This window comes from Sparus aurata, chromosome 17 (assembly GCF_900880675.1).
Source record: "Sparus aurata chromosome 17, fSpaAur1.1, whole genome shotgun sequence".
NCBI lineage: Eukaryota > Metazoa > Chordata > Actinopteri > Spariformes > Sparidae > Sparus > Sparus aurata.
The window spans coordinates 36330253-36357063 of NC_044203.1; the positions used below are offsets into that span (position 1 = coordinate 36330253).

Consider the following 26811-nt stretch of genomic DNA (forward strand, 5'->3'; position numbering starts at 1 on the left):
AAAGGAAAAGCTTTATTTTACTTATTTAGTTTTATGCGATTATTCTTCTTCTTGTGTTTCTTCAGTGATTAAACCTTCCCGAGCGTCCGGAGGTGACTACACTGCTGGAAGTCTCCTCTCTTGACTCTATATAATTCATATTTCATATCTTTCTGCTGTGTTTGGTGTTTGATGAGCCACAGAAGTCTGTTTGACACGACATTAACATTCATCATCATCATGCGATGCAGTGACTCGGCCTGTAGGATCAGTGGGATCATCGCTTGTGATGAAGAATTTATCATTTCTTCTTTGAATTTCTTTTATTCTGAGCCTTTTTATTTCACAGCAGAAACCTGCAGCCTGATTCCTCTGAAGTTTCTTATAGAAAGCAGCTGATCGTCTCCAGGTTCATACAGATATCATGAAAACACACAGATTTCTCTGCCATTAAAGGAACAGTTCACTCAAAGATGAAAAGCCAGTCATCTCCTCCTCCTGATGATGTAAATCTCATAATTAGCTCATAATTTCACATCTCAATTTTTACATTTTCTCTCATTTCAACTTTCTATTTTCATATAATTTAACTTTTTCAGACTATAATTAACCTTCTAATTCATGACTGTAACCTTTAACTCACAATTTAGACTTAATCATAGTTTTATCTTCTTAAAATCATAATTTTTATTTCTCAATGTTGAATTACCTTGGGATTTATTTTTTTCATCAATCTAGTATTCTTCCCACTTTAACTGGCTTCCATACAAATGCATTAAATACATATTATGTATGTCAATAAATGTAATTTTACATTTAGGCCTTTACATTCTCTATATGTGCAATTTAAAGCTCATATTTAAATGTGAATTTCACTTTCTTACTTTTCACAGTTGATAAAAAACAAGTGATGTCTACAAAAGTACAGAAAGATCAAAAATGCATTTGTTTAAAATCTCAGATGTAGATCGTCAACTTGACTTTTCAAAATAAGAGTATTTCTGCATCCTGTTTTAAAAGTTCCTCTCGATTTGTAAAGTAAACTAAAGCTGTAAAGTAATAAAACATATACAGAGTTTCTACTCCGATGAAGGAATCAACACATGACAACAGTCCAACTTTAAGCAGTACATTATTTATATATAACATAAACTTAAAGGTTTCTGAAGGAATTAGTAAAGAACATGATATGCTGGGTTACATTCTGATTGAAGCCCTTTTTTGTTTTTAGAAGCTTTTAAAAAGAAGCAAAATGACGACAAAAAACAAGGAAAATGAAGAAAAACACCAAAAATGAAACCAGAGGAAACATTTAAAATCCGTGAGACAGGAAGCGAGCGACTAACAACGAAACACAAACATCTCTCTGTTTCAGCCGTCTCCTCATGAATCCTCACCAGATCTCAGCATCTGCAGCTTTTACGCTCCAATGAAGTCGAACAAATAAAGTCGAGTCCCGTCGGTCTCACTAACTGGGAGCCGCTGACATAAAAGTCCACTTACAGACGTTTTCTGGAGCTTTCAGCAGGCAGACGGATCCCTCACAGATCGAGCTTTTAACAGGACAGATGCAGCAAAAGTCAGTAAGTGGACCTTGAGTTAATTAAAGTCTAACATCCTCATCGTCCCGTTCACTCAGAAAACGTCAAAGTTCGCCGTGCAAAATGTGAAACAGAGCCAAAACTAGACGAGACAGTTGAAAGAAAACTGATCGATCGCCATTTAATTGCAATTTTGTCAATTGAATGATCGTTTCAGTCATTCCTGGAGCAAAAGAAGTTAATCTGTGTCGTTCCAGCTTCTTAAATGTGAGGATTTACTGCTTTTCTTTGTTATTTCTGACTGTAAATGACGAGTCTTCGGGTTTTTGGCTGCTGGCCGACACAAGAAGAAATCTGAAGACGTCTCTTTGGGCATTGGAACATTTTACAGACTAATATCTTCTGGTTTCTTTCGTCCTCTGTGACAGTAAACTAAATATCTTTGGGCTGTGGACAAAACAAGACATCTGAGGACGTCATGTTGGGCTTCAGGAAACACTGATCGACACTTTGGACCAAACAACTAATCTATGCTGATCGACAGATGAGCCTGCTGAGCGGTTCTGGATCAGGACAGTGAACCTCTGTCTTTACGACACAGACGTGGTCGGCTGGGGAACATCATCGACATCCCGAGAGGACGAGGTTTTCATCTTTAAAATGGTGAGTGTGAAAAAAGCTGCAGATAATGCTGAGCTGTGACCGACAGGAGGAGGAGGAAGACGAGGAGGAGGAGGAGGAAGACGAGGAGGAGGAGGAGGAGGAAGACGAGGAGGAGGAGGAGGAGGAAGACGAGGAGGAGGAGGAGGAAGACGAGGAGGAGGAGGAAGACGAGGAGGAGGAGGAAGAAGACGAGGAGGAGGAGGAAGACGAGGAGGAGGAGGAAGACGAGGAGGAGGAGGAGGAGGAGGAGGAAGACGAGGAGGAGGAGGAAGACAAGGAGGAGGAGGAGGAGGAGGAAGAGGAAGACAAGGAGGAGGAGGAAGAGGAAGACGAGGAGGAGGAGGAGGAGGAAGAGGAAGACAAGGAGGAGGAGGAAGAGGAAGACGAGGAGGAGGAGGAGGAAGAGGAAGACAAGGAGGAGGAGGAAGAGGAAGACGAGGAGGAGGAGGAGGAAGACGAGGAGGAGGAGGAGGAGGAGGAGGAGGAGGAGGAGGAGGAGGAGGAGGAAGACGAGGAGGAGGAGGAGGAGGAAGACGAGGAGGAGGAGGAGGAGGAAGACGAGGAGGAGGAGGAGGAGGAGGTGGAGGAGATGGCGTCATTTCAGGACTGATCAGAACTGTACAACAAAAAAAAAACAAATAAACCCAAAACACATCTGTACAAATGTACAAAAAGAATAAAATCAACAACAGGATTAAAACAACATGAAGATTCATTTAAAACCTCCCACAGAGTCTCACTGTGGATCGAACAGCATGTTGCAACCTGGATCAAAGTCAATGTGCCAACTTTGTTAAGTGCAATCCACAGCAAACCTGAGGCCGGACTCTTCTGGTGCTGCTCGGCTGGACGGCGAGCTCGTCCCGTCCGTCGGCACCTCGGCCGCAGCGAGTATAAAGGACAGCTGGTTAGTGATCATTAACATGTTCATTTCTGTTGCGGCAACACAAAACATCAATGGTAAATCAAATCTGTGTAATAAAATCAAGAGGTTAAAAAAGAAAACGATCCCTTTCTTCTTCCTGTTCTGCTGCTTCGCGCTGCAGAACAGACGCAGCTAACGGACTGAGAACGACGAGCGGAGACACTCGGACAGAACAAGTGTCACGTCGAGTCGAGTCGAGCTGTTTAGACGCAGCTTCAACTTCTTTTTTTTCCCCGTTAGATCTCACGCGAAGGTCAAATAAGAAGTCTCATCTCATCACTTTTACTGTTCTATAAGACGGTGCTGACATCTGGAGAGTTTCATTCACACATCTGTCCTGTTTCTGACAGATTCAAAGAGGACGTCGTGGATCCAAATACAGATTTATGAACAGAGCGAGAAACAGCTGACGAGGACACGCGTGATCACAGCTGATGGGTCTGATTGGAGGTTGTGTTCAGGAATCAAGTGATCAATCAAATCTGAACGGCCCAAAGATGCTGCCGGTGTGCGTCGCTCTGTCAACACTGACAACTTAAAACTGACCATGTAACTAATTAGAAAATGATAAGTTCGCTTCTTTATCTCTCTCAAAATGCTCCACGTCAGACTTTAGTAACGTCGGCCTCTTTAAAAAGGAATGAAACTCTTCAGAGACGTCACTGAGAAGAGAAACTGAAACCTGAACTCTGTCAGCACCAGCAGGTAGTTCATCATTACTCCACCCAAGCAGCCTTTTTCACTTCCTGGTTCTGAGACTGATCACATGATTTAGGTCTCTCACACACACACGCATACACACACACACACGTCACACGATCAGGAGACTGTGCTTTTCAAAGGAAAAGGAAGGAAGGGAGAAAGGACATCAGGAAGGAAGGAAGGAAGGAGGGACGGACGGCCATGTAAGCTTGCGTTGGCAGCGGCTGTGGACAGAGTGTCGACACCGCTCCGCCGGGCGGGCGGGGCAGAGGTCACACAGGGTGCGTTTGTTTTGTGACACGGCGTGGCCCTCTGACAGGAAGACGCTGGAAACCTGAATTCCCGTAAATGCAAAACCACCTCAACTATCTATGCAAGCCGAGATTACAAAATAAAACACTTCCTGTTTATTGCATTTCATGTACTGGAGGAATCAGCCGAGAGTGTCCTCACCCACACAGACCTTCACCGCTCCCCTCTGCTCTCTCTGGAGCGCTTCATTATTTCTATAATCACGTCAATTAAAAATTCATTAAAATCCAAGCTCAGGCCAAACAAACCTTCAGCTCATCCACTACATGAACGTAATGACCCCGAACTCAACATGTATTCAGAGCATGTGATGTTGAGTTTTGCAGCTTTGTGATTTCCCTCCAATGCTTGAGTTGTTTTGGTGCTTTTAAATAAAAACAGACGCTGGAATCATCCTTGTGAACGTTCACCTGGATCTCTCTGTTATATCTGTTGGATCCAGATTATCGGCGCTTCAACGAGAACATTTTGCCAGAAGTCAGAATCACCTGATGAAAGTCTGGGTACTGAAACTTTACTAAAATGTTATCTGCCTGCAGGTGAAAAGGAGTTTGTATGAGAATTTCTTGTCGCTAAAACAATAAATTACTATCAGCATCTCAAAATTGTACTTTTTCCATCAGTGTTTATTCTAAAAAGATTTTCATTTTAGCTGTTGAGGCATCACGTATGAACTTACACACAATCTAAACTTGACGCTGATTTCTAATTTAGGCTACTACATTTATTATTTTCCTCTTCTGACTAGAACCAGATCCAGGTTCAGTTTTAGGTTGCTGAGTGCGGGTCGTTAAGTTGATGTAGTGGATTAAATGCTTTTTAGAACTCAAACAAGTAAATCCAGAGTCAAATACAGCTCGTTAGAGTTTCTTCTAGGAAACAAACTTTCCAGGAAACTTGAACTCTTCCTGTGTGTCGGCCGGTTCATCATCTCCACGCTCGTCTGTTCACAACACACACACACCATCCTGGTTTTTGGCAGCCTGGCTTCATTAAAAAAATAACCGTCTCTCTTCCTGAAGGCTTAGCTGGATTTCTACAAGGCACTACGTGACTTTAAAAGGCAAAAGTTCGATTTAGTATTTCTAATTTGCTCAGAAACTAACCTCACAAAAGGCGTGTTAGCAGACAAACACTCGCTGTGAGAGAAGCTGTAGCTGATTTGTCAGAAGCAACTATATTAGGTCGACTAGAAAAGCTCTGGGTTTAGCGTGATATCTACATTTTGTTATTTATAAAAGGGATCTTTGCTTCAGCTCCACATGTAGCTGGAGACACAGTTACAGAACAGGGAGGAAGAATAAAGTTCTATTACAAATAAAAGCCCTGTTTGTTATAATACCTGAAGCACAGAGGAGATAAATGTTAGAGCCCAAACATTTGCTTTTCCCTGCAGTAACTACAAGCAAATCACCTTGTGTAGTTCATGAACATAAAGTTAAAAGAAGTGAGAGAAAGAAAACTCTCAGATTAAATTAGGAGGACACAGGAGGGAGGAGGAGCGTCTCATTAGCACCATTGTGTTCTGTAGTGACTAATCACAGCCTAATTAAGAGTCAAGAGCGAAGGGGCGGACTGAGAGGAAGCCGTGAAGAGTCTTTTCCCAGAGTTCTGCTGGTCACCAGTTAATTCCACATTTCATTGTTCAATCACTGTGTTCCGGGGAAAATACTGATCCCTGCTAGAATTAGAGGAAGAATAAAATATTTTGGTTTGAGACTCCAGAGTGATTTAATCCTCAGGTGGAGCATGATTCGATCGTCCGGGAGGAGAGAAAGAAAGTAGAGAAGTATTTCCTCCTCGATGTGTGGACGAGAGGCCGTCGGGAGGACGGCTCGCTGCTCAGTCACTGCTGTCGTCTTCGTCGTCGTCGTCCGACAGGTTGTTGCTGTTGAACTTCGACCCCGGCCGGCTGATGGAGTCTGAGCGCGGCGCGAGGCCTCCCGACGTCAGCTGCACGAAGCAGTACTCGCACACGCGAACGGGTTTGGACGACTGGCTGGGCAGGAGGTACTTCTTCTCTGAGCACGGCCCGCAAACCACAAAGCCGCACTTCCTGCAGTGGTGGCGGCGGCTGACCGGCGTGAACTTCACTTTCTGGCAGCGCATGCACACCGTTGCCTCTGAGTCGGGCACCCAGACGGCGGCGTGCTCGCCTGTCGGCGCCTTGCCGCTCTTTTGCAGCAGGTCTCCCACACACTTCCCTATGTGGTTCATCCACTCGGACTTCTCGGTGGCGGTGGCGGCGTAGACGGCGAAGGACTTGGTGGGCGTCTTGATGAGCCAGCCATTGCGTAGGTCTCCTTCGTCCGGCACCGTGTCGATGGTGACGCTCTCCAGCGGGATGATGTGCTGCTTGTTGTACTTCTTCTTCTGGATGACGATGTTGCCGTACACCAGGATGTCGTTGAAGAGGAAGAACTGACGGGCCTTCGGCTTCTTGCGGCAGAGTTTGGTGAGGACGCCCTCGCCAATCAGCACGCGGCCGGGGATTGCCAGAGGCTGACCTGCGGCACCAAAGCAGCCCTCAACCACCGCGATCCGCTTGGAGTTGGCCTCGCTGTTCGCAAGCCGGTCCACCATCTTCACCTCACCTGGAAGGAAGCAGAGAGGAAAGTTTGAGTTTCATAAATTCAAAGGAAAAACAATTTTTATCAACAACTCGTTATTAAATTTATACTTTTAGATCGGTGGATTCTGTCACGTCCCCATTTTTGAAAACCTAAGAAAATGCTCTCGATCAAACTGTTTTAAAATACCTCCATCTTTATAAAAAATGTAAATGACAGTTGATCAAATTATAAACCGAATCATGGGTGTGGAGAAGTGTGACTCTGTTGACAGCTTTCTCATATTTTTGTCCGACTTTCACTTGATGAGCATCGACTGCTTTTCTTTTCTCGCCCGTCAAACATCTGCATTCTTGTATTTTACAGTGTTGCTTTCAGAATAAATCTTAACACCTGAGGTTCTTTAATCCACAACACATCTCTCATGTTCATTTCATTTGTTCATTATTGCACAACAGGGCACGGCAAGGTCAAAATACAATACACATTACGTAAACAAGGAAAGGACATTCAACAAAGCCGTTCATTTACAATTAACGTTCAGCTTGTCTGATTATATCCACAAAATCTAATTAATAAAACACAGATGGAGGTTTACGTGCACTGCGTTCGCTCTCCTGTTTGTTAATTCATAGATTTTAATGAGGGGAGGTTAGTTAATGCTGTAGAAGCACATTATGTTACAGGCCTTGAATTAGTAAATAAATATTTCAGTATTTTTGTACTTGATGTATTTTACAAGGCTTCAATTTTCCATAACTCGTCCATGAATAATTAACCAGGATACTGACATTAAACCTTCCAGCCTTTTCTTTTATATTACCAATAATTAGAGTAAATCCAAACCCAACCTGCAGCTTCATTAAAGATTAATCACATCCCTGTTCACTGCGGAAACATAACGCTGTTCCAACAGATTGGAATAAACACTTCCACAATTAAAGCAGTTAAAGTTGCTGGTTTTGTTGTAAACTTTCCCCACTACATGTTGGTTACGCTGTCTGTATTTGTTCCTCTACTGAAATCACACACACACTTCCTCTTTCTTTCCCTCGCTGCATCTTCCTGTCCTGCACGCCGACACTGCTCGGCAGAAACCGCCAAAGCTACCACAACAATCTGAGGTCCAAGATGTTATAAACGCTCAAAAGCCGCATCACGTGTCGGGTGTGTGAGCCACATGATCTGATTTTACACAACATATGAAGCACGGCTTAGACCGGAGCTGTTAAATGTGACTTCATGCAGGAATCTGCTGATCACGCCGATTAGAAAACCTCTGATCGTTAATATGTGCTGCGGTTATGAAACATCAGCAGAAACATCATCACCACGCCACCACTCAGACAGAAACGGATGTGTTCTATCATTTCTTTTATTCACATCTAGTTTATTTGAAAATATGTTAATTAATGACATGAGGACGTCGCTGCATTGATGACTTGTTTATTTCTTATGCAACAATAAAATCTTTGAATCATCTGAGATACAATCGTTCCATATCAGACAACACAGACGTGCAAAACACACGAGGGATGAGCACGAATAGTCGACTAGTAAAACTGCAGCAGAAACACCAGTCAGTCAATCAGCGCTTGGTTCTACAAAAAAGAACTAACGTTTGTCTGAACAGGTGTGTCAAGAAACTGAGCTCCTCCACACGGACCAAAATGATCTTTTTTTCCTCAAATTCTTTTCAAGAATATTTGCGTCCACACGGATCCACTGAAAACGACCGGAAACGCTGTAGTTCATATTCCAGCCTATAGGTGGCGCTTGACATTCACCAAAAACGGAGAAGAAGAGACGGAGATAGGGTTGTCATGATACTAAAATTTTCAAATCGATATTCGATACTCGATACCATTTTCGATACCACAAGGATAAAAAAAAGACCACAAAATTTAAAAGAAATATTTTTATTAACAAGAAAAATGCAAAAATAACCTCTGTTACAACATGTAACAATTAACTGAATGACACGTTAAATATTTATAATAAAAAACAGCCGTGCAAAAAGAAACTGCAACTATGATAACAAGTTTCAGGTCTGAGGTAGTGCAGAAAATAAATTAATCAAATAAACAATAACAATTGGAACAGTATTTTGAGGCTGTATGCTGTGCACATCTAAATATTAGGCAAGCCTGATAAAAACTAAATTAACTTAATTGTTCCTTCCTTGGTATCGATACTTTTGAAAATGAGTATCGTATCCGGATACAACATTTTAGTATTGATACTTTTTGACTTTCGATACTTTTGACAACCCTAGACGGAGCATGCGCAGTAAGCTTCCGCGCTGTAAACAAACAGTAGAAGAAGAAAACGAACACAACAAGAAGATGAAAATGACTACTGCAAGGAAACCAGAATCGTTCGTGTGGACCGTTAATGAGGTGGAACTGCTGCTGCGACTCACACTCGACTACAAGGAGAGTAAGTTACAAGAAAGGCTCAATATCTTCTGCAGCACGAACACAAGCATGTAGTCCGCCATTGTTGTTGTTATGAGACATCGAGGGGTTCAGAGGTCGAGGGGTGGGGCGATGGCGTCATCGTTTTGGAAAGTATGCAGATTCGCCGTCCACACGAGAACGGGAGGGCTGCGTTTTCAGATTTTTCCACCCTGAGACCCGTTTTCAAAAAAGTCCATTTTCAGGATCGGTCGGCCAAAACTATGCAATAAAAGAGTTTTCGCAAAAGAGCGTTTTCGTGTTGACGACCCCTGTTAATGACCGCTGAAGCAACTGGTTGCTGCAAATCACGCCTGCGTTCTTGTGCGATAATGTTTCTATGTTAATCATTGGAGGGATGATTCAGTTTAAAGGACACTTTAAAGCTAAATGACAATAAAAAGACAGAGTGTTGAAATGAAAAGTTTGTCTCTGACGTCGACTCATCAGAGGAGACACGGTGAACTTTATAAAGCGCCGTCCAGTTGCTCTATATTGATGAATATGTTACACAACCAGCCGCTCGTCTAAGTGTTTTGTAGGACGGCAGGACACAGGATGTACAGCGAGATGTGCAGCACATCCCAGCCATTAAAAACACGCCTGGATTATTGAATAATGTGATTATGTCGTGCTTCTAATGTGCAGTGTGCTTTTATGTCTGTACTATCTTTTCATCAGTTTGTAAAGAGGAAACGTCTGAAAACAACCTTGCACTCACTGTACGTGCTGTGTCAGTTTGAATTGTACATCCGAGGTCTTCTACAGAGAAATTCAACGAGGAGGCTGAAAGCAAACAGCAGCAGGTTTCTCTGCTCTGCTGCGACCCTGACGGCAACACGCCTGCCCCCACATCCAGCCTTCAGCTGTTCCTGCAGCACGACAGAGGAGGTCAAAGGTCGCTCATGACTGAGATGGAAGGATGCAAGTTGCTCTCTAGCGAAGCCCGAAGGTCGAGAGCAGAAGTTGTGACCTCAGAAAGACGCTCACATGGAGGATGATGTACACAGTTTAGTGGAGAGCAAACACAAACTGAACAGTTAGAAACGCAGCTGAAGGTTAATCCTTTCATTCTCTACTTTTTATCCACGGAGCGACTACTGCTCTTTTTCAAAACGACTCTGAATGGTGCACTCTTCTCTTCCTGTTGCTCTGCAGTTTATCTGGAGATCTGCAGTCGTCCTGATAGATCTCGCTGCTGAGAGGAGGTTTGTGTAACCGCAGATTCATCACGTCGAGATGCTCTGGAACGCCAAATCTTTTTAATCATCCACTCAGATACACGACCACAAACGAGAGCCTAAAATTCTACAGAACAACTCCTCCAAGGTTTCATGCTCGTAAAGTTGCCTTGAACAAAACAAATTGTCACAATTTCTAACAATCACTGATGAAATAAACCTTACAAGTACAATTTTCAGGTACTTGAAAAGGAAATAATCAAAGTTACACACACAGTTTCCAAGCAAACGAACTCCTGCAGCACACGGAGGTAAGATATCCAACTTCACATGTTCACGATTCACAAGATTAATTAGAATGAGTTTGGTGATTTGGCCAAAATATAGATTTGTCGAATATTTTGATTTCTGGACAAAAACCTTCATATCTATTTATAAAAGTACCAATTAGCACATGTTTGCACGCCAAGGCGCTAAAACGAACACACTATTAAAAATGCCCATAAAAATTCCCCAGAAGACACGATGATGTAATCAGATCGCTCTCAAACTCGCTTCTGTACCTCGTTTTAATCAGTCAACAGCCTGAAACATACAAAAAAAAGTATAGAAAAAGAAAGAAAACCTCACATTTGAGGAAAAACACATTTTTGCGCGTTATTTAAACGTTGTTGATTCAATCACAATTAACTTATCATCTCGCTGGCACAAAAACAGAAGCCCATGGAACCTCTGTGCAGCTACACCGGACTAATTCTGATTCTGATGTGCGGTTTCTTCTCAACTTCTGGACCTCGTGAGATGAACCTAAACCACAAGTCCAGTAAACAAGCTGCAGAGTCCATGAAGTGACTTGTGTTTGTTGTTATTAAGTAGGTGGACTGAGCGTGTGCAAACTCCAGAACTCAACTAACTGTAACACAGAGAACAAAGTGTAGGTGTGATTTCACCCTTGTTTTTCTTGCCCTTTTCAAAAAACCCACAGACCTAGAAACAATGCTAATGAGCCGACACGAGCCAGTGCAGCGCCGGGCCGGGCTCCCCAGTGATCTGCACACTAATAACCCCGGGAGAGGACAGAGGGGCTGCTGACATGTCCGCCCTGTTAGCGTGGGGCTCGTTGCCCACTGCCGAAGCAACCGGCCAACCAGCTCCCATCGGCACACAGATGAGGACTCAAAGAGCAAAGGCCCCGGAGAGCGAGAGCGGCATAAATACAGGCTGAAGGCTCCAAACCCAGTAATCAAAGCGAGAGGGAAGAGGGAAGAAACAGACTGAAAATACACAGAGAATATGACGGGAGAAAGAATGGGCTTAATTTGCTCTGCTGTGACAAACGCTTCAAAGACAGACGAGAGGAAAAAAAGCAATCAGACGGTGTTGTACACTGCTCTGAAAACATATTTAATGAATAGATATTATAATAAATGCAAAAATGTTCCACCTAAAATGAAAGAAAACAGAGAAGAGCAGCTTGAAAAATGATAAACTGTTGATCTGTATTATAAATTGGTGTCAGTAAATCATGATATTATAAAATATCAGCTGTATTCTGATTTTCCTCTGTAACGTCGTCCACGCGGGTGGTACCGCGGTATCTTTTTACATCTCTGACTAGTTTGTGGTCTTCTGAGCCATCGTCTGCTGCATGTGGACTGTAAGCGAGCTCCTTTGAACTCAAACATTATCATTTCCCTTTTCTGCAGACCGTGACGGTCGACTGAATCAAAAGGAATGAAGAAATCCCGCAAAGACAAAGATAGAAAGTCCGCTGACACGAGGCTGTGCGAGAAGACCAATTTATACCAGCCTCGCTAACGGCATCTGCTGAGGAGAAGTCCAGAGTTCATCGGCTCAGTAACAGCTTTACAACATTATAATTCAGCTTCAGGATTCAGAGCAGCTCCTGGAAAATGAAGCTGTCGTTTCAAGACACGAGGACAATTAACTCTGATCTCAGCAGGGATTTAAAATGCAAAACAGTGATACAGTATTCAATTGGTAGCAACACTAGATGTGACACCAGAGAAGAAGAGAAGCACGTGGATTTTTACAATGTGTTTCATCCAACATCGTCATATTTTGTCAGTCACATGGTTTAATGACTTTGTCGTGCTTTCAGTTAGATTGTAGAGATTAGAAGGATATGAAGCATTTTAAAATAATCCAGAAGTTGACATCAATACTCACTATAACTAAACACAGCGTAATTCAAATAACTATTGAGGTCTTAAAGGGATATTCTGGTGTAAGTTTAATCCATGGTCTAAATCACCTTGAAACTGTGTTAGACTCCCTCTCCAGAGATCAAGTTAGCAGACCGCTAATTTACGGAGTTTTATCAACCTCAGAAACGACCGCACGACAACAATACACTGCAGTAAATGGATCCAAATATAAACCGCCACCAAAAAGCCACAAATAATGCTCAGAACAGCACCAAACTTCAGCAACAGTACAAATAGGGTCTCAGCACATAGTCCGGGGCATCTAACCTCCGCTAGCTTAGCTGGATTTCTACTGAAAAGCTGACTAAATTTACCACTCTTCTGCAGCAGCTTCCTGTTGACGGGAAGTCCCGACGAGTCGATTACCGAGTGCAGTAGAGTTCCGCGGCTCATGGATGAAAATGTCTGATTATGACTCCATGGAAAAGCAATCAAAGTTCATGTGTCTTACCTGCCAGTTTATAACAGTTATTATCGAGAGCGGACAGGGAAAAGAACGGAATTGAGCATTTCTAACCGCACTCGGTAATCATCGCGTCGGGACTTCCCCGACCCGGAAGCTGATGGAGGAGAGTTGAACTCTGTTTTTAGCTTCACAATAGAAATCCAGCTAAGCTAGCGGAGGTTAGATGCCCCGGACTATGTGCTGAGACCCTATTTGTACTGTTGCTGAAGTTTGGTGCTGTTCTGAGCATTATTTGTGGCTTTTTGGTGGCGGTTTATATTTGGATCCATTTACTGCAGTGTATTGTTGTCGTGCGGTCGTTTCTGAGGTTGATAAAACTCCGTAAATTAGCGGTCTGCTAACTTGATCTCTCGAGAGGGAGTCTAACACAGTTTCACGGTGATTTAGACCATGAATTAAACTTGCACCGGAATATCCCTTTAAGAAATGTTTTGTTTGTGTGGATCAGCATGTTTTGTATGTTTATTGTTGACACACATTCTAGCTAAATGTCCTCACTGAGTTGTTACCTGTCAAAGAACGTTGGTAACGGAGATAAACTTCACAGCCAGGAGCAATTAATTATTAGTATCAGGTCGGCAGTTGGTGTCAGTTTCCCACCTCTGGGACCGGGTGAGTGCTGGCAGCCAACTGGAGAGCTGGACCGGACTCTTAATGTCAGCATCAGCCTCTGCGGAGCTAACCTTCACCAGCTGCTGTGTCAGCGGAGACAATAAACACATCAATCATCCAGCTGTGGCCTCGCGCTCAGACAGATGTGGTCGAAACCGAGCCGGGTCGGGTCAAAAAACTTCATGCGTCACACACCAAATTAGACCCAAAACAAAAGGAACGCCTAAAATCAGACGTGAGCTTGTAAACATTTGATGCACAGCTACAGTTATGCAAGAAAAATTACTTTGGATTCTTAATTACATTCATTATCAGATATTTCAAAAACTTTTACTGAAGTACCATTTGTATGACTGACTTTCCTTTTTACTAAAGTAATCAAGTATGACTTTCATGTACTGGACTTCACATTATCAATAATTCCTGGAAGGTTTCCTGTAAAGATTTATGTAACTGAGGGTTTTCAGACTAAGACTTTAAAGCAGCTGTGTGTGTGGACTGTTAAACACTTAGGTTTATGGTTTCATTTTATTTCATCTTTATTCAACTATTAAGTCATGAAGATGATGTCAAGACATTAACAAAATGGCAAAATAGAGATTCGCAAATGAATTTAGTCAAACTACCGAATCAACTGAGGATGTTTTCCATTTTACCCGTATCTAAAATTTTGCAGGAAATTATACAGAAGTAGCACATCCGTTAAATAAAGCTGTAAACAGAACACTTTTTAAAATAAATGATTCGGTCATCGACTGTTGGTTTAATCGATAAAATGTCAGGAAATGGTGGAAAATGTGGGTAATATTATCAGAAATATTAATTCTGAATATTTCATAAGAGAAAGAACTTGTTTCTAAATCTTTTCGATAAAAATCTTCCAATAAAAATCAAAAACACTTCTGTTGATCTAGTTCTTCAAACTGGTATCAAAAATGGTATCAAATATCGTTTTTTTGAAGGTATTGTATTAAAGTTAGAAATTTCAGTATGTTGATAACACCAACCCGGAGACTAAGAATACATTTCAGATGTCTTTGGTCTGATTGATGATCAGCAATTAAAATGATAAAGTAAAACAAAGCAGGAGAGGTGATCCAGCTCAGATTTGAGAAGTCCGACAGTCTCGTGGATTAACTTTTTTACACTGCAGGTATTCAGAAGCAACAAGTGGCACAAAATACAACCCTGACTCCATCATACAGAAAAACCAAGATAGCGCTGCACAGAAGATGAGAAGCAGCAAATGAAAGTCTATTTTGTACGCGGGTAGATGATGGACTGGGGTTTGTTGTGCTGAATGCCAATGCGGTCCCGTCTGTGCAACCTTAGGTTACAGGCACAGCGGTGGCTTTAGATAAGCTCAATGATTAATTCATTAGGAGTGCCGTCCTCTCTCTCAGCTTACAAGGTCCGGTCCTCTACTGCCAGGACCGAACCAGAATAAACCCTCTCCAAGAAGAAGATAAAAACTGTAGAAACGCGGCACTTTGTTCTCCACCTCTGACAGGAGGGACAAAGATTATACACAACAGGTGTTCACAGGTGGCCATTGTCCTTTAGAAGCGAGGGCAGAGCGACCTTTGTGACTCCGTTCCTTCAAGAGAGTGCAAAGTTAAGATCAACAATTTTCTTCATGACATGATTTGTTTTTTTCAAGTTGCCATGAAAAGATGCTGAAAAATCTTTGAAATGAATCTTGCAGACACCCTGAAATTATGCAGCTAATGACCTCAGTGAGCCAGATGGCAAAGGACATCATCTTGGCATCAGAGAAGGAAAAATGCCACAGACCCATTTAGCCAAGAAGAAAACCCTGACAAGTTAATAACAAGAGAGGCAGTTCAACCAGCCAACCAGCCAGGAAAGTGTGTCTGGGTTAAAAGAAATGATGTCTAAAAGAAGATCTCTGAACCAGCTACTTTTCCTCTAAACATGAAGAGGACGCTGGGTTTCTACTCCTCAACACGACCTGCACTTAAACCTCGAGCTGTACCACACTGGGAAGCCTCGGAGGGAAGGGAAGCGATGAGTCAGAGGCTGAAGGGAGAGAGTGACGATGACAAAGACGGGGAGTGAAGAGAGAAATAAAGAGAGTTTCTGTGGGCTGTAAACAGCAGCAGTGAAAAAAACAAGGACACCCATTTATCCCCGGGGGGGAATGTGAGTGCAGACGCTGGTTGAGGCTTTGTCATTGCGTTGCCTCTTCTGTTGGTACGTTTCTGTGTTCGAGCACTTGTTTTACCAGGTCACATCATGACGAAAGCGAGCTACAGCATCCATGAAATGCAACACAACCTGTTCTTCAGCAGGTATCAATTTAACACTCCTCAGGCATAAAGGTGAAAGCAAACATACAGACTGATGCAGTGCAGATATAAAACACACAGCAGCTGACCAGAGAAGTATTCCAGCTCTCAGGTTAATACTGTTGGTGTTATTCTTGATTGTTTTAGTATCGCAATTTTCATTTTCTCTGAAAACTCCTGAAAATCAACATAATGTGACATTTGTTTGGCTTAAAGGGATATTCCGGTGTAAATTTAATCCGTGGTCTAAATCACCGTGAAACTGTGTTAGACTCCCTCTCGAGAGATCAAGTTAGCAGACCGCTAATTTACGGAGTTTTATCAACCTCAGAAACCTAACCTCTGCTAGCTTAGCTGGATTTCTATTGTGAAGCTAAAAACAGATTTCAACTCTCCTCCATCAGCTTCCGGGTCGGGGAAGTCCCGACGCGACGATTACCTGAGTGTGGTTAGAAATGCTCAATTCCGTTCTTTTCCCTGTCCGCTCTCGATAATAACTGTTATAAACTGGCAGGTAAGACACATATGAACTTTGATTGCTTTTCCATGGAGTCATAATCATACATTTTCATCCATGAGCCGCAGAACTCTACTGCACTCGGTAATCGACTCGTCGGGACTTCCCGTCAACAGGAAGCTGCTGCAGAAGAGTGGTAAATTTAGTCAGCTTTTCAGTAGAAATCCAGCTAAGCTAGCGGAGGCTAGATGCCCCGGACTATGTGCTGAGACCCTATTTGTACTGTTGCTGAAGTTTGGTGCTGTTCTGAGCATTATTTGTGGCTTTTTGGTGGCGGTTTATATTTGGATCCATTTACTGCAGTGTGTTGTTGTCGTGCGGTCGTTTCTGAGGTTGATAAAACTCCGTAAATTAACGGTCTGCTAACTTGATCTCTCGAGAGGGAGTCTAACACAGTTTCACGGTGATTTAGACCATGGATTAAACTTACACCGGAATATCCCTTTAAAGTACCGAATAAACGTGGAGAACAACATTTGCAGGCTAAGGCGTCTCTGCAGCACAACAGTACAGATGGGTTTACTCAGGACAGATTTGAGAAACTGAAGATTTGTCACACATTTCTGTTTTGTTGTTTATTGTTATATAACTGAAGGCTGGTATCTTCGTTAACAAATCCATCTGTGAAGGAGCCGCTACAAACTGTTTGGAAAAGAGCAAGCACCATCAAAAAGGCTGTTGGACGAACCATCTGTCTGCAAACGTCTACAACAGACTAACATCAACCAATCAGATCAACAGTGGGAGAGCTTGACCAGCTGTGCCGGGCGCTGAATCAAACTCTTGGTCTTCTTCAAATTAAGAAATGTCGTCTGTCCATGCTAACCTCTTCAGTGGCCGCCGTTATTTACAAGCCAGCAGTTGCTTCTGGCTGTCGTCAGGTTGGTCCGATCATTTTTAAAAATCAGCCACAAGTGTAAAGCTTCATGCCAAGATGGATTTGTGAGAATATACGTAACCCTTACCTGCAAAAAGACATCAGGATGAAGCCAAACTGTAAAATCTTCCCTGTCTTTATAAAGAATTGTTTAAAATGACAGCTGTCAGGACACAAAACCGATGATCTGTTAATCTTTTCAAATCCAGATGTGAGGGACCAACAACAAAGCCATCAGTGCTGAAAGTAATAACAACACCAATAATTATAATGCCTTTTGTCAAAACAAACAAAAGAATGGCACGTCTTGCGATTTCCATAATATTCGGATAAAGATACGACTTAAATGTCTCAGAAGTCAATGTGGAAACCTGCACAAGTACAGAAAGTCAGAGAGTTTCATCCTGGTACAGTGGAAAATGTTGAAAAAACATCAAGACATCAGACGCTGTTTCCTCAGTGAAGGCTCTGTTTTTAAAAGTCTCTGTTCAACTCTCTACGCTCACTTCTACCTGAATCTCTGTGGTCACATACAGGAGTAAAACTAAACTCCAGCTGTACTGAAGCTATTCAAATTACTGCTCATACAAACTGAACCTTTCTGCCGACGCTGCCTCACACTGAAAGTGTTCCAGGCTTTTCGTGTGAAAACATAATGGAAGAGCAACGAGACTGTCACAACGTTAGCAGTGCTATTCGTCAAATGTTCTAGTGAGGCTAAAAACGAACGAAACGAGAGAATAAAGGAGATTCATTCCTCTGACTGTGAGGGGAATCATGATATTTTTGAGATTCAGAATGAAGCACATGGTCGTGATATTCCAGATATTCAGATTCAGTCGCACAGAAATTAAACAGCACAGTTGTTGATAACACAGACCGCCTCCTTTTATCAGCCCTCATCAGCTTGTGGCTGACCTGAATATGCCACCCTGCCGCCGCGATGAGCCAACAACATCCCGTCAGTCCACACACAGGATTACACAGCCACGGTGTGAGTATGAACACAGATACAAGGATTGGAGGTTAATCGGACGTGACAGGCGAGAGGAAACTGAACCCACCTGTTAACTAACCTGCAATAGGATTTTAAAAGCGGACGACTTTTACTTTACACAACGCAGGACGCCCAAAACCAAACACACAAAATCTGCGGATTTTGTGTCAAACTAAAAAAAACAGGAAGTTCCTTTAACTTGCCATTTCTTTGATTTTAATGCATTAAAAATGCAGCCATCAAGAATGGAAAATGATTGGAGCTACTTTTAGGATCAGGAGCACCACATTTAGGATTGATTACAGGAAATGCTGCCTAACATTTACTGAGTCAGTGCACTTTGGCCTCTAAGTACAGATAACAACTGTTCTTATCATCCATCCAGTTTCACATCAGCTTACATTACTTTAAAAACGGTGTTTAGTCCTTCCTCCTGCAGGTCAGCATACACTAACTCATTCTGCAGCATCTGGCTGGAGGCTAGTGGTAATTTCCCAGTCTTAATGGGATGATGACACTTAGCTTCACTGCTCAAATCTTTAATTAAACAACGTGTAATATGACTACTTTGTGTGTCACAACTATAACCTGCAGGAGAGGTTCAATTAGAGGATCTCAAACTTCAAACAGGTCTGGGAACTTCTAGACAAGAAGTCACTGGAGAGATCAGGCAGACGTGCAGAAACAACGTCTGATGTGTCGGATTGACTGAGCCTGGAAGAACGAGATGAAGTTACACTGACCACCAACAACTGAACAACCTGAAGTTGAAACAGCCGTGTTCTACCTGCTGATCCTTCTTCAAGGTCACAGCGGGCTGAAGTCCAAATATTCTCTCCTCCAGTAGGATTGTTAAAATCAGATACTCGTGTAAGAAACAGTCTCCCTCTGAAGGACATCTGTGGTCAAAGCTAACTGAAGCTAACATCATATTCAGAACTGTCCCAAAAGATTATTTTTCAAACGATTAATACAGCGATTATATTATAAACTAATCTAACAATTAATCTAATGTTAGATGACCAAACAAAAGTAAAATAGTAACTGTAACTGTCTTTGAGGAAAAAAATGCTGCAGTTGTACGTGGAGCAGCTTTGGATGTTTGGTGGGTCAGGATCTCAATCACTACACTTTATAACAGCATCCATATGATTATAAACTGTCCACAGGTTTAGATTGACAGGAGGACACCTGGGAAACACCTTGAAAACACCCCGACGTCATCATCATGACGTGTACCGTTACACGGCGGGTAGTCTTCACTCCAGCGGTGCTTCGCTCTGTGTGAATGACCAATGGCGGAGAATTGGCGAACCGCCGCTGCGGCGATAATGCCGCTTCTCTTGGACGACTTGTACATACAAATTATTCATGTCGTCCCAGGCATAGTTATATTAATATAGTTCAAACACTATTATGACAACTGAGCATCTTTATTGAAAAATTAAAGTCTGAATTCAGATTTTATCAATGGAACGAGTCTTAATCTACCTGCACGGGTCGCTCAAGTAGAGTCAATGTGTGGGAAACACTGTCATGTCTGATGACACCAGCAACAACAATAATCTCCTGTTCTCAAACCATTACGGACGCATTCCCATACTTTCTCAGACCGAACAGTGAAAACTGTTTTCTCAGCTCATCACCACCACCTCCAATCACATACACACTCTGTTCTTAAAAGCTCAAAGGGAAAAAGAAAAATCAAAAGGCACTTTAACTGATTAAAAACCACAGTGGTCTTGAACCAGGGTTATAATCAGAGTAATAACAGAGCAGACGTCGTGATAAATGACAGTTCAGCTTCTCCGAGACCTCAATTTCTGCCAAACAGTCCACGTTCTCTCTTATTGTGAAATGTCAGGCTTGTAAGTGTAACACGGCCTGTAAAAAGAATAATTATTACCCAGGTTACAATATCTTACTAGTCCAACTGAGACGACAATAAACTGCTCACAACAAACAAATGTTCCAGGAAACTTCATACAAATATTTGCAAAAAGATAAAAGTACAATAAAAATGTCTCAGAGGTTAAAAGCAAAAAGTCACAAAGCTTTTAAAGTCTTCGGTTTCATATCTGGGAGCTTGAAAAACAGCAAAATGACCTCAACAGTCATTTCCAGCCGTTTCTTCCTCTCGACCTCAACTGATGATCTTCATGATTAAAACGCCTCCCGACTGAATCTCTTTCCCTTTTAAGGCCACACACGCTGACGTCAGCAGAAATATGACTTCCAGTAGGAGCCGGGGAAACTTCCAGAGTGAAAGTTAAATTTAAAAATGAGTCATTCCAACATCAGGCTATTACCAAAGATCAAAAATCAAAACTACAGCGTCATGGTTTTTACATCTCGTGCGCTGATCAAACCGTCCTGTCCTCATTTTTACATCCACAATTTTCTCTGCATTAAAGAAGAAACTTTTGCAGATAAAACTCGATGGATTGGCAGTTATTGAGTCACAACTCAAGGCAGCCTTAAACTGGTGTTGTAAATTTTACTTCCTCTAATCTGCAGACATTCAGCTCTACTCACAATCTCTGGTTGTTTCTTTAAGAATAATCAAATATTCTGAACAAGATGGGAAACAAGAACCAGAAACCAGCCAAATAATCACAAGATAATGATGTTTTTATGTCAGAAAGCAAAAAGTAAAAGTTATCTAATTTACAATTATGTGAAAACAGCAAAGTTTCATATTTGAGAAACTAGAAGCAAAGAATATTTCAGTCTTCTATCAATAAAACCTGCCACACAAATACGTCAAATAACTCAAATAACTGTCAGGACTGTCAAGTCAAGTAAAAGTAAAGTTGGTGCATCCATTTCTGTTTCAGAGCGTCTCTTCCGGAAGCCAGGGGAGGCAGACAGGCTCCTGCTGCCAAATTTCATGCAAACTGGCATCACTGTCATCCGAAGGTGGCGGACGCAGAACAAAAATAGACTGAACTGAAGTCAAGTCGCCCATCCAGCAGATTTTGTGAAATTCAGCTCTGTGACGAACTGATTCTAATCACGGTGGGCTGAACTTCGTTGTTGAACTTTTGGAGAACATCATTTTAACCCGTCTCCCCTTCACCTGCAAAATAAACTATGAAGATATAATATCGTTCATGTCCAAGTGTTTTCCACAGTTGAGACTAAACGCACCATCTCTGTGAGGCTCCTTGGTTACCGTTGCTGTTTTAGTGCTTCACCTAGTCACTGTTTTTTGGAATCTTCTGCGCGTCTGGACTTGTGAACTTGACTAATCAGTTATCTGGATCACCTGGCTCGTACACCTTCATCTGTCTGAACCTGCATCAGTGACGCTTAAACTCTCCTGGCTGCTGACAGGGAAGACAGAAGTGACCTCGGGACTCGGGAGTGTTTCACAGGCTCAAACTTTCCCAGGCTAAACGAACATCTCAGCACAGCAACACACTGACACTACTGCTAGATAACTGCATTATTTTATCTTTTCCACACACACCCGCAGCTGTCAGGCTGAGGACCAACGTTTTTACAATGATAAAGAGCATTTATTTTGGCACCACAGCTGAACTGAGACAGCTGCAGCTGAACTGTCCTGATCCTGCAGTTCACAACAACTTTCCTTTTCCACTTTAGAGGCGAAAGACATGAATGTGTTGTTAAAATCAGACTCTGAAGCTTGTTAGACTGAAGACTGAATTTAAAACGAAAGCCTCAAGTCACCTTTCATTATTGTGGTGTCTGGAAGAAAGCCGGCTGTGTCGTCTTTAAACTAAAGATTTGTTTATTTTCTTTACTGAACAATACGCAACAAGAGCTCCGACCAAAGTTCTAGGTGAAATGCTGAAAAACAATAATCGACTGCAGTCTGCAAAACACACAGTGGCATCATAAAATACATTGTTGGCACTGCTTATTCAAGAAGGCCATGTGGGCGCTGATGTATGTCGCCACGCCTGAACCAACCAGTGGATTCTGTATTATCCACAGCACAAATATAACAGCACAACTGACAAATCTGTTTGCTTATATTAGTGGATAATATTGGCCTATGACAGAAATATCTGTATTGCTGTATATGTTGTTGATAAGCCGATATGACGTCTTTTTTGGTTTTAAACAACACGGTGAAGAAAAAGATGCTGTTTTTAAATCATCAATATTTTAAAGTTGACTTCTTCACTGCGATGATTTCACTGATTCGTAACCACATCTGAGGGATCATTGCAAAAAAAAATGACGTGTCGAAATATGTAGAATTCAGTCTAACAACCTGCCCACATTGGTCAAGACTTCATGTCACACTTTAAACGCAGAGCCAGACATCGTGCAGCACTCATGTTTGAGTTTGAAAGGAGGCTGTTTGGCTCAGCGGACACTAAATAATAAAACCTTGCAGCGGCGTACCCTCTCAAGAGTGCAGCGCTTTCCTGCTCTGTGGTTTTAACACACACTAACAACCTGAAGTGGCAGAGCGTGCAGCTTCGGTGTGAAGCGTTGGTGTGAAGTAAAAAAAAATAATAAAAACGGGACTGACAGGATGGAGTTTTCTGAGGAATGTGCTCTGAACAGGCCTCCATCTGTTTCCCTCGTTCTGCTGAGCTCATGTGTGCAGCACATCGACCTTTGAGCCTTTCCAGTGCAAATAAAGCCAACAGGTAGCAGAGGGCTGTGACCTGCAGTTCTGGCGTCAGTTTGACATTTTCCATCACTTTATGGTCAATTCAGGCTGTTTCTGCACGCACCATGAAAACAAATATTCGTAAATCACTTGCGCTAATTCCCTCAAGCTCGTCTGCTCCTATTCAATCCAAAGAACAGAGGAAACAACTGGAGGCTACAAATTCAGTCCTCAAGATGTTATAGTCACAATATGAATGGTTTTATTTGTTTCGTATTAATGACTGCACATGATAACTGCTTAAAGACTTGTGAGAAACACCTATCTATACAACAAATTGATTAAACAAGAGTCAGCGGATTAACTTGTTAAAAGAAAGCTTAGCAAAGAGGCTAATGCTCAATTTAAGTGTCAGACATCGTTAGAGAGTTTAAATTCTCCTGATTCTATTCATGTCAACGCTTTCAAGATAAAACCACATCAGCAAGATAGTCAATTAAAAAAAGTAGTAAACTAGCATGCAGTTTTGTTTTTCACTAGTGCATCTAACTCCAAAACAAAAACTGTCTCCTCTTTTCCCCCAATGTCCAATAGATCCATTTCAAAAAACACACTTAGTCCAAAACACAGTATTTCATGATGAAACAGTGACAAAATGGCCTGATAATGTGATCGCGGATGCTTTTTTGTGCTTTTATCTGTCAAAAATACTGCTGTTATCTCCCAGTAGATGCCATTATCCCTCCACACCAAGATCCTGTGACAGCAGCCTTTTGACTGACAGTAGAGCTGAAACGATTACTTGAGTAACTCGAATAATTTTATTACAAAAAATGGTCGAAGCAAAATCTCTGCCTCGAGGCTTCATTTAATTCCCATCACCCATGTTGTGCGGCCTGCTCAGGGATCATTTTTCCACATGGACTGTTATTATGGACACACACCGCTACGTTCAGAATTGAGTCGGCGTGATGGCGGAGAGCCAAGAAACCGTCCGTAAAAGACAGAATGTCCAAAGTTTGGGATCATTTCACACTTAAAAAAGAAGATAACAAAGTGAAATGTGTCTACTGCAAAGCAGAACTGGCGTACCACAACCGCACGCCAACAATGATTCAACATCTGAAGCGAAAGCATCCAGCTGTTAGCACCAGCTCACCAAGCGTCAGACACAAGCCAACGTAAACACTGATGTTAGCTAATTTAACGTAGCCTACCATCGCTAATTAGAACGTATGATATTTGTGGAAGCTGTAGCCTGATGTCAGTATGACCAGATATCATGTTGAGATGTCGAAACTAATTTGTGTTAAATTGCAAGATAGTAATAGCCTGAACCAAATAACCCAGTGGTAGGTTACCACCAGACCATATAGACCTCAATAATGCAATGTGATTTTTTATTAGATTACTTGATTTACTGATGGGATAATCAGTAGAATACTCGATTCTAAATATATTCGATAGCTGCTGCCCTAACTGACTGCTTATTTGAGCAAATATGAGCTTCTAGGCCCGCCCTAAAGCCTATAACAGCCAATGAGTGATTGTGAAGACAATCTCCTCATTCTTCCGTCTCCTGAGCCAATTACATGGCAGCCTCTGGATGTTTAATGCTTCATGTAGCCAATGAGATTTTAAATCCATTATCATACAGTTTGTCAGTGTTTCTTTAAGCTAAGCTTGGAAATTATGCAATTTTTTGTAGTTTTCCAGCTAACAGAAGCATTTACAGGTCAGGCAGGCTTAATTTTGCATTAAAAAATTCAGGCAAAAGAAATTATAATAATAATTCAGTGTGTTTATACTCCCACAGATCCATGTCAGACACACTTACAGAGCTTCTGACAGCTTGGGGAATAAAAAAAATGAATAAAATAATGATCTAACCTTTTCCTGGACAGGTTAATTAACAGCCAGTAAAGTTCAGCTACAGCAACATTAAACACCTGCTATAAGCAGATCTTCCAACGACATTTCACACCTTTTAAAAATGTGTGTGCCCACTTCCTGGCAAGAAATGGATGATGAGGTGCTTGACTTCCACCTTCCGACAATTAGCTTCTCTCAATCTTTAAACATGAAGCCACTCGACGTGTCGTGAAGAAGAACCGACACTGAATACAGATAAGTCAAACATCAGGAAAAGGCATAATTCAAATTTTTGCGATTAAACCAATCTAAAATGCCTAATTCATTTGATTTAAAGTAACTAGTAACTTAAAAAGTTATTATTTGTTATTGCTGCTGTTATTTGGGGATGAAGAATAAAAGAATGAAGAATAATAATAAAACATAAAAACAATTTCAGAAGATGACGTCCAACATGACACAGAGGACCTGCAGGTTATTAAAATAATGAAAGGTTAATCTAATGTCCTGAACTTTTTTGTTGGGGATATTTAAACCTTAATAGCCGATACCTGCTTACATATACATGTAGTACTGAATTTAGAAAGTCATCGTTTGTGACGGAAATGCTGATTACCTCAGTTCTAGAAAGGTGTACTCAAGTGTGAGACACATTTCCTGTCACTATGTTTCCAGTTCTACAGACACATCAGGGGTTATCTCGTTTCCTTCATCTGCATCTTTGATATTTGACTTGTCTTAATCCCTGTGGGCAAAGTCGTTATCTAATAAATTGAATATTTATGACTTTGAACCATCTGTCACGCCACAGAGATCAAAAGTTAACAGGAAATATACAGCATGAGTTAATGGATGTTATTCTGAGGTGACATCAGTGAAGTCTGATGTGTCTCAACGTTACTTTATATTACAATCAATTTTGACTATTGCCAGTATTACAGCGTATGCAGACGATGAAACACTGTGTATACAATGGTCAGTCTTATGCCTTATGATTTACAGAATAAGTTGGTTAAAGTATTTATCTTATCACACTTGGATTATTGTTTGGTTATGATATTCAGTAAAATTCATCTAAAAGGTTAAAGGTAGTTTAAAAGAACATGTTGTGTAACTTTCACTTTTTTTATACGTTACATTATTGAGCAACTGTGGCAGGAAATTCTTTCAAAAGGCTGCAGCTTGGATACATGTTGATAATTGATAAGTTGTTTGGTCTATAAAAGGTCAGAAAATGGTGAAAAATATTGATTGTTTGCTTCCCAAAGCCCAAGATGACATTCTTAAATATCTTGTTTGTGTCGACAACCCAAAGATATTCAGTTTACTGTCATCGGGGAGGAAAGACACCAGAACATATTGACATTTAACATGCTGAGAATTTGCTGAGAATTTTACATTTTTGTTCTTGAAAAGTTACACAAACTGATAAATCGTTAATCACAATATTACTTATCAACAAGGTTCTCGGACAGAAGAAAGTTGTTAAACATGCATTAATAACATGTCAAGATGGATTTATTTAATACAAACATGCTCCTTGTTTTGCTTGTAATCATCCTGATGTGTAATCAGAGTACATGTGTTGCTTTATTGATTGCTTTGGATCTCTTGGTCTTGATTCGTCTCAGTGTTTGTTGTTGTTGTTGAGCTTTATGGTGTGTGTGGATGTCCGCTTTTTGTTTTCCTTGAATCCCCACAAAAACTGTTGTTGGTTAAGTGGAACAAACTGTGGTTGTACTTGGCAGCTTCCAGGTGTTTGGTCTTTTAAAAGCAGTCAATATGCTCCGAACCAAACCGTTGACTGGAGGGTAAAACAATTTCAAACCTCCACCCTGACAGAGATGACACAAACTGCAGTGACTGTAGTGTGAAATGCTCTGCTGAGGCCACATGTTAAATAGAGAAGTGAGCCGTGAGTGAGTTGAGTAATGGTTGAATGTGGCCAGATATGAAAATGAGAAGTTTAGATGTTGAAAGTAGACACTGACTGTACACACTACTCTCCTT

The 26811-nt window shown here is 41.6% G+C and overlaps 1 protein-coding gene across 1 annotated transcript in view; it reads right to left on the reverse strand.

Moving 5' to 3' along the window:
* Positions 1-2868: 2868 nt before the first annotated feature.
* Positions 2869-26811, reverse strand: part of plekhf2 (pleckstrin homology domain containing, family F (with FYVE domain) member 2) — a 29993-nt gene continuing 6050 nt past the window's right edge. The window contains exon 2 of the mRNA XM_030393837.1: positions 2869-6716. Coding sequence (XP_030249697.1) covers positions 5965-6705 — 741 coding nt within the window. The 5' untranslated portion in view covers positions 6706-6716 and the 3' untranslated portion in view covers positions 2869-5964. The remainder of the gene's footprint in view (positions 6717-26811) is intronic.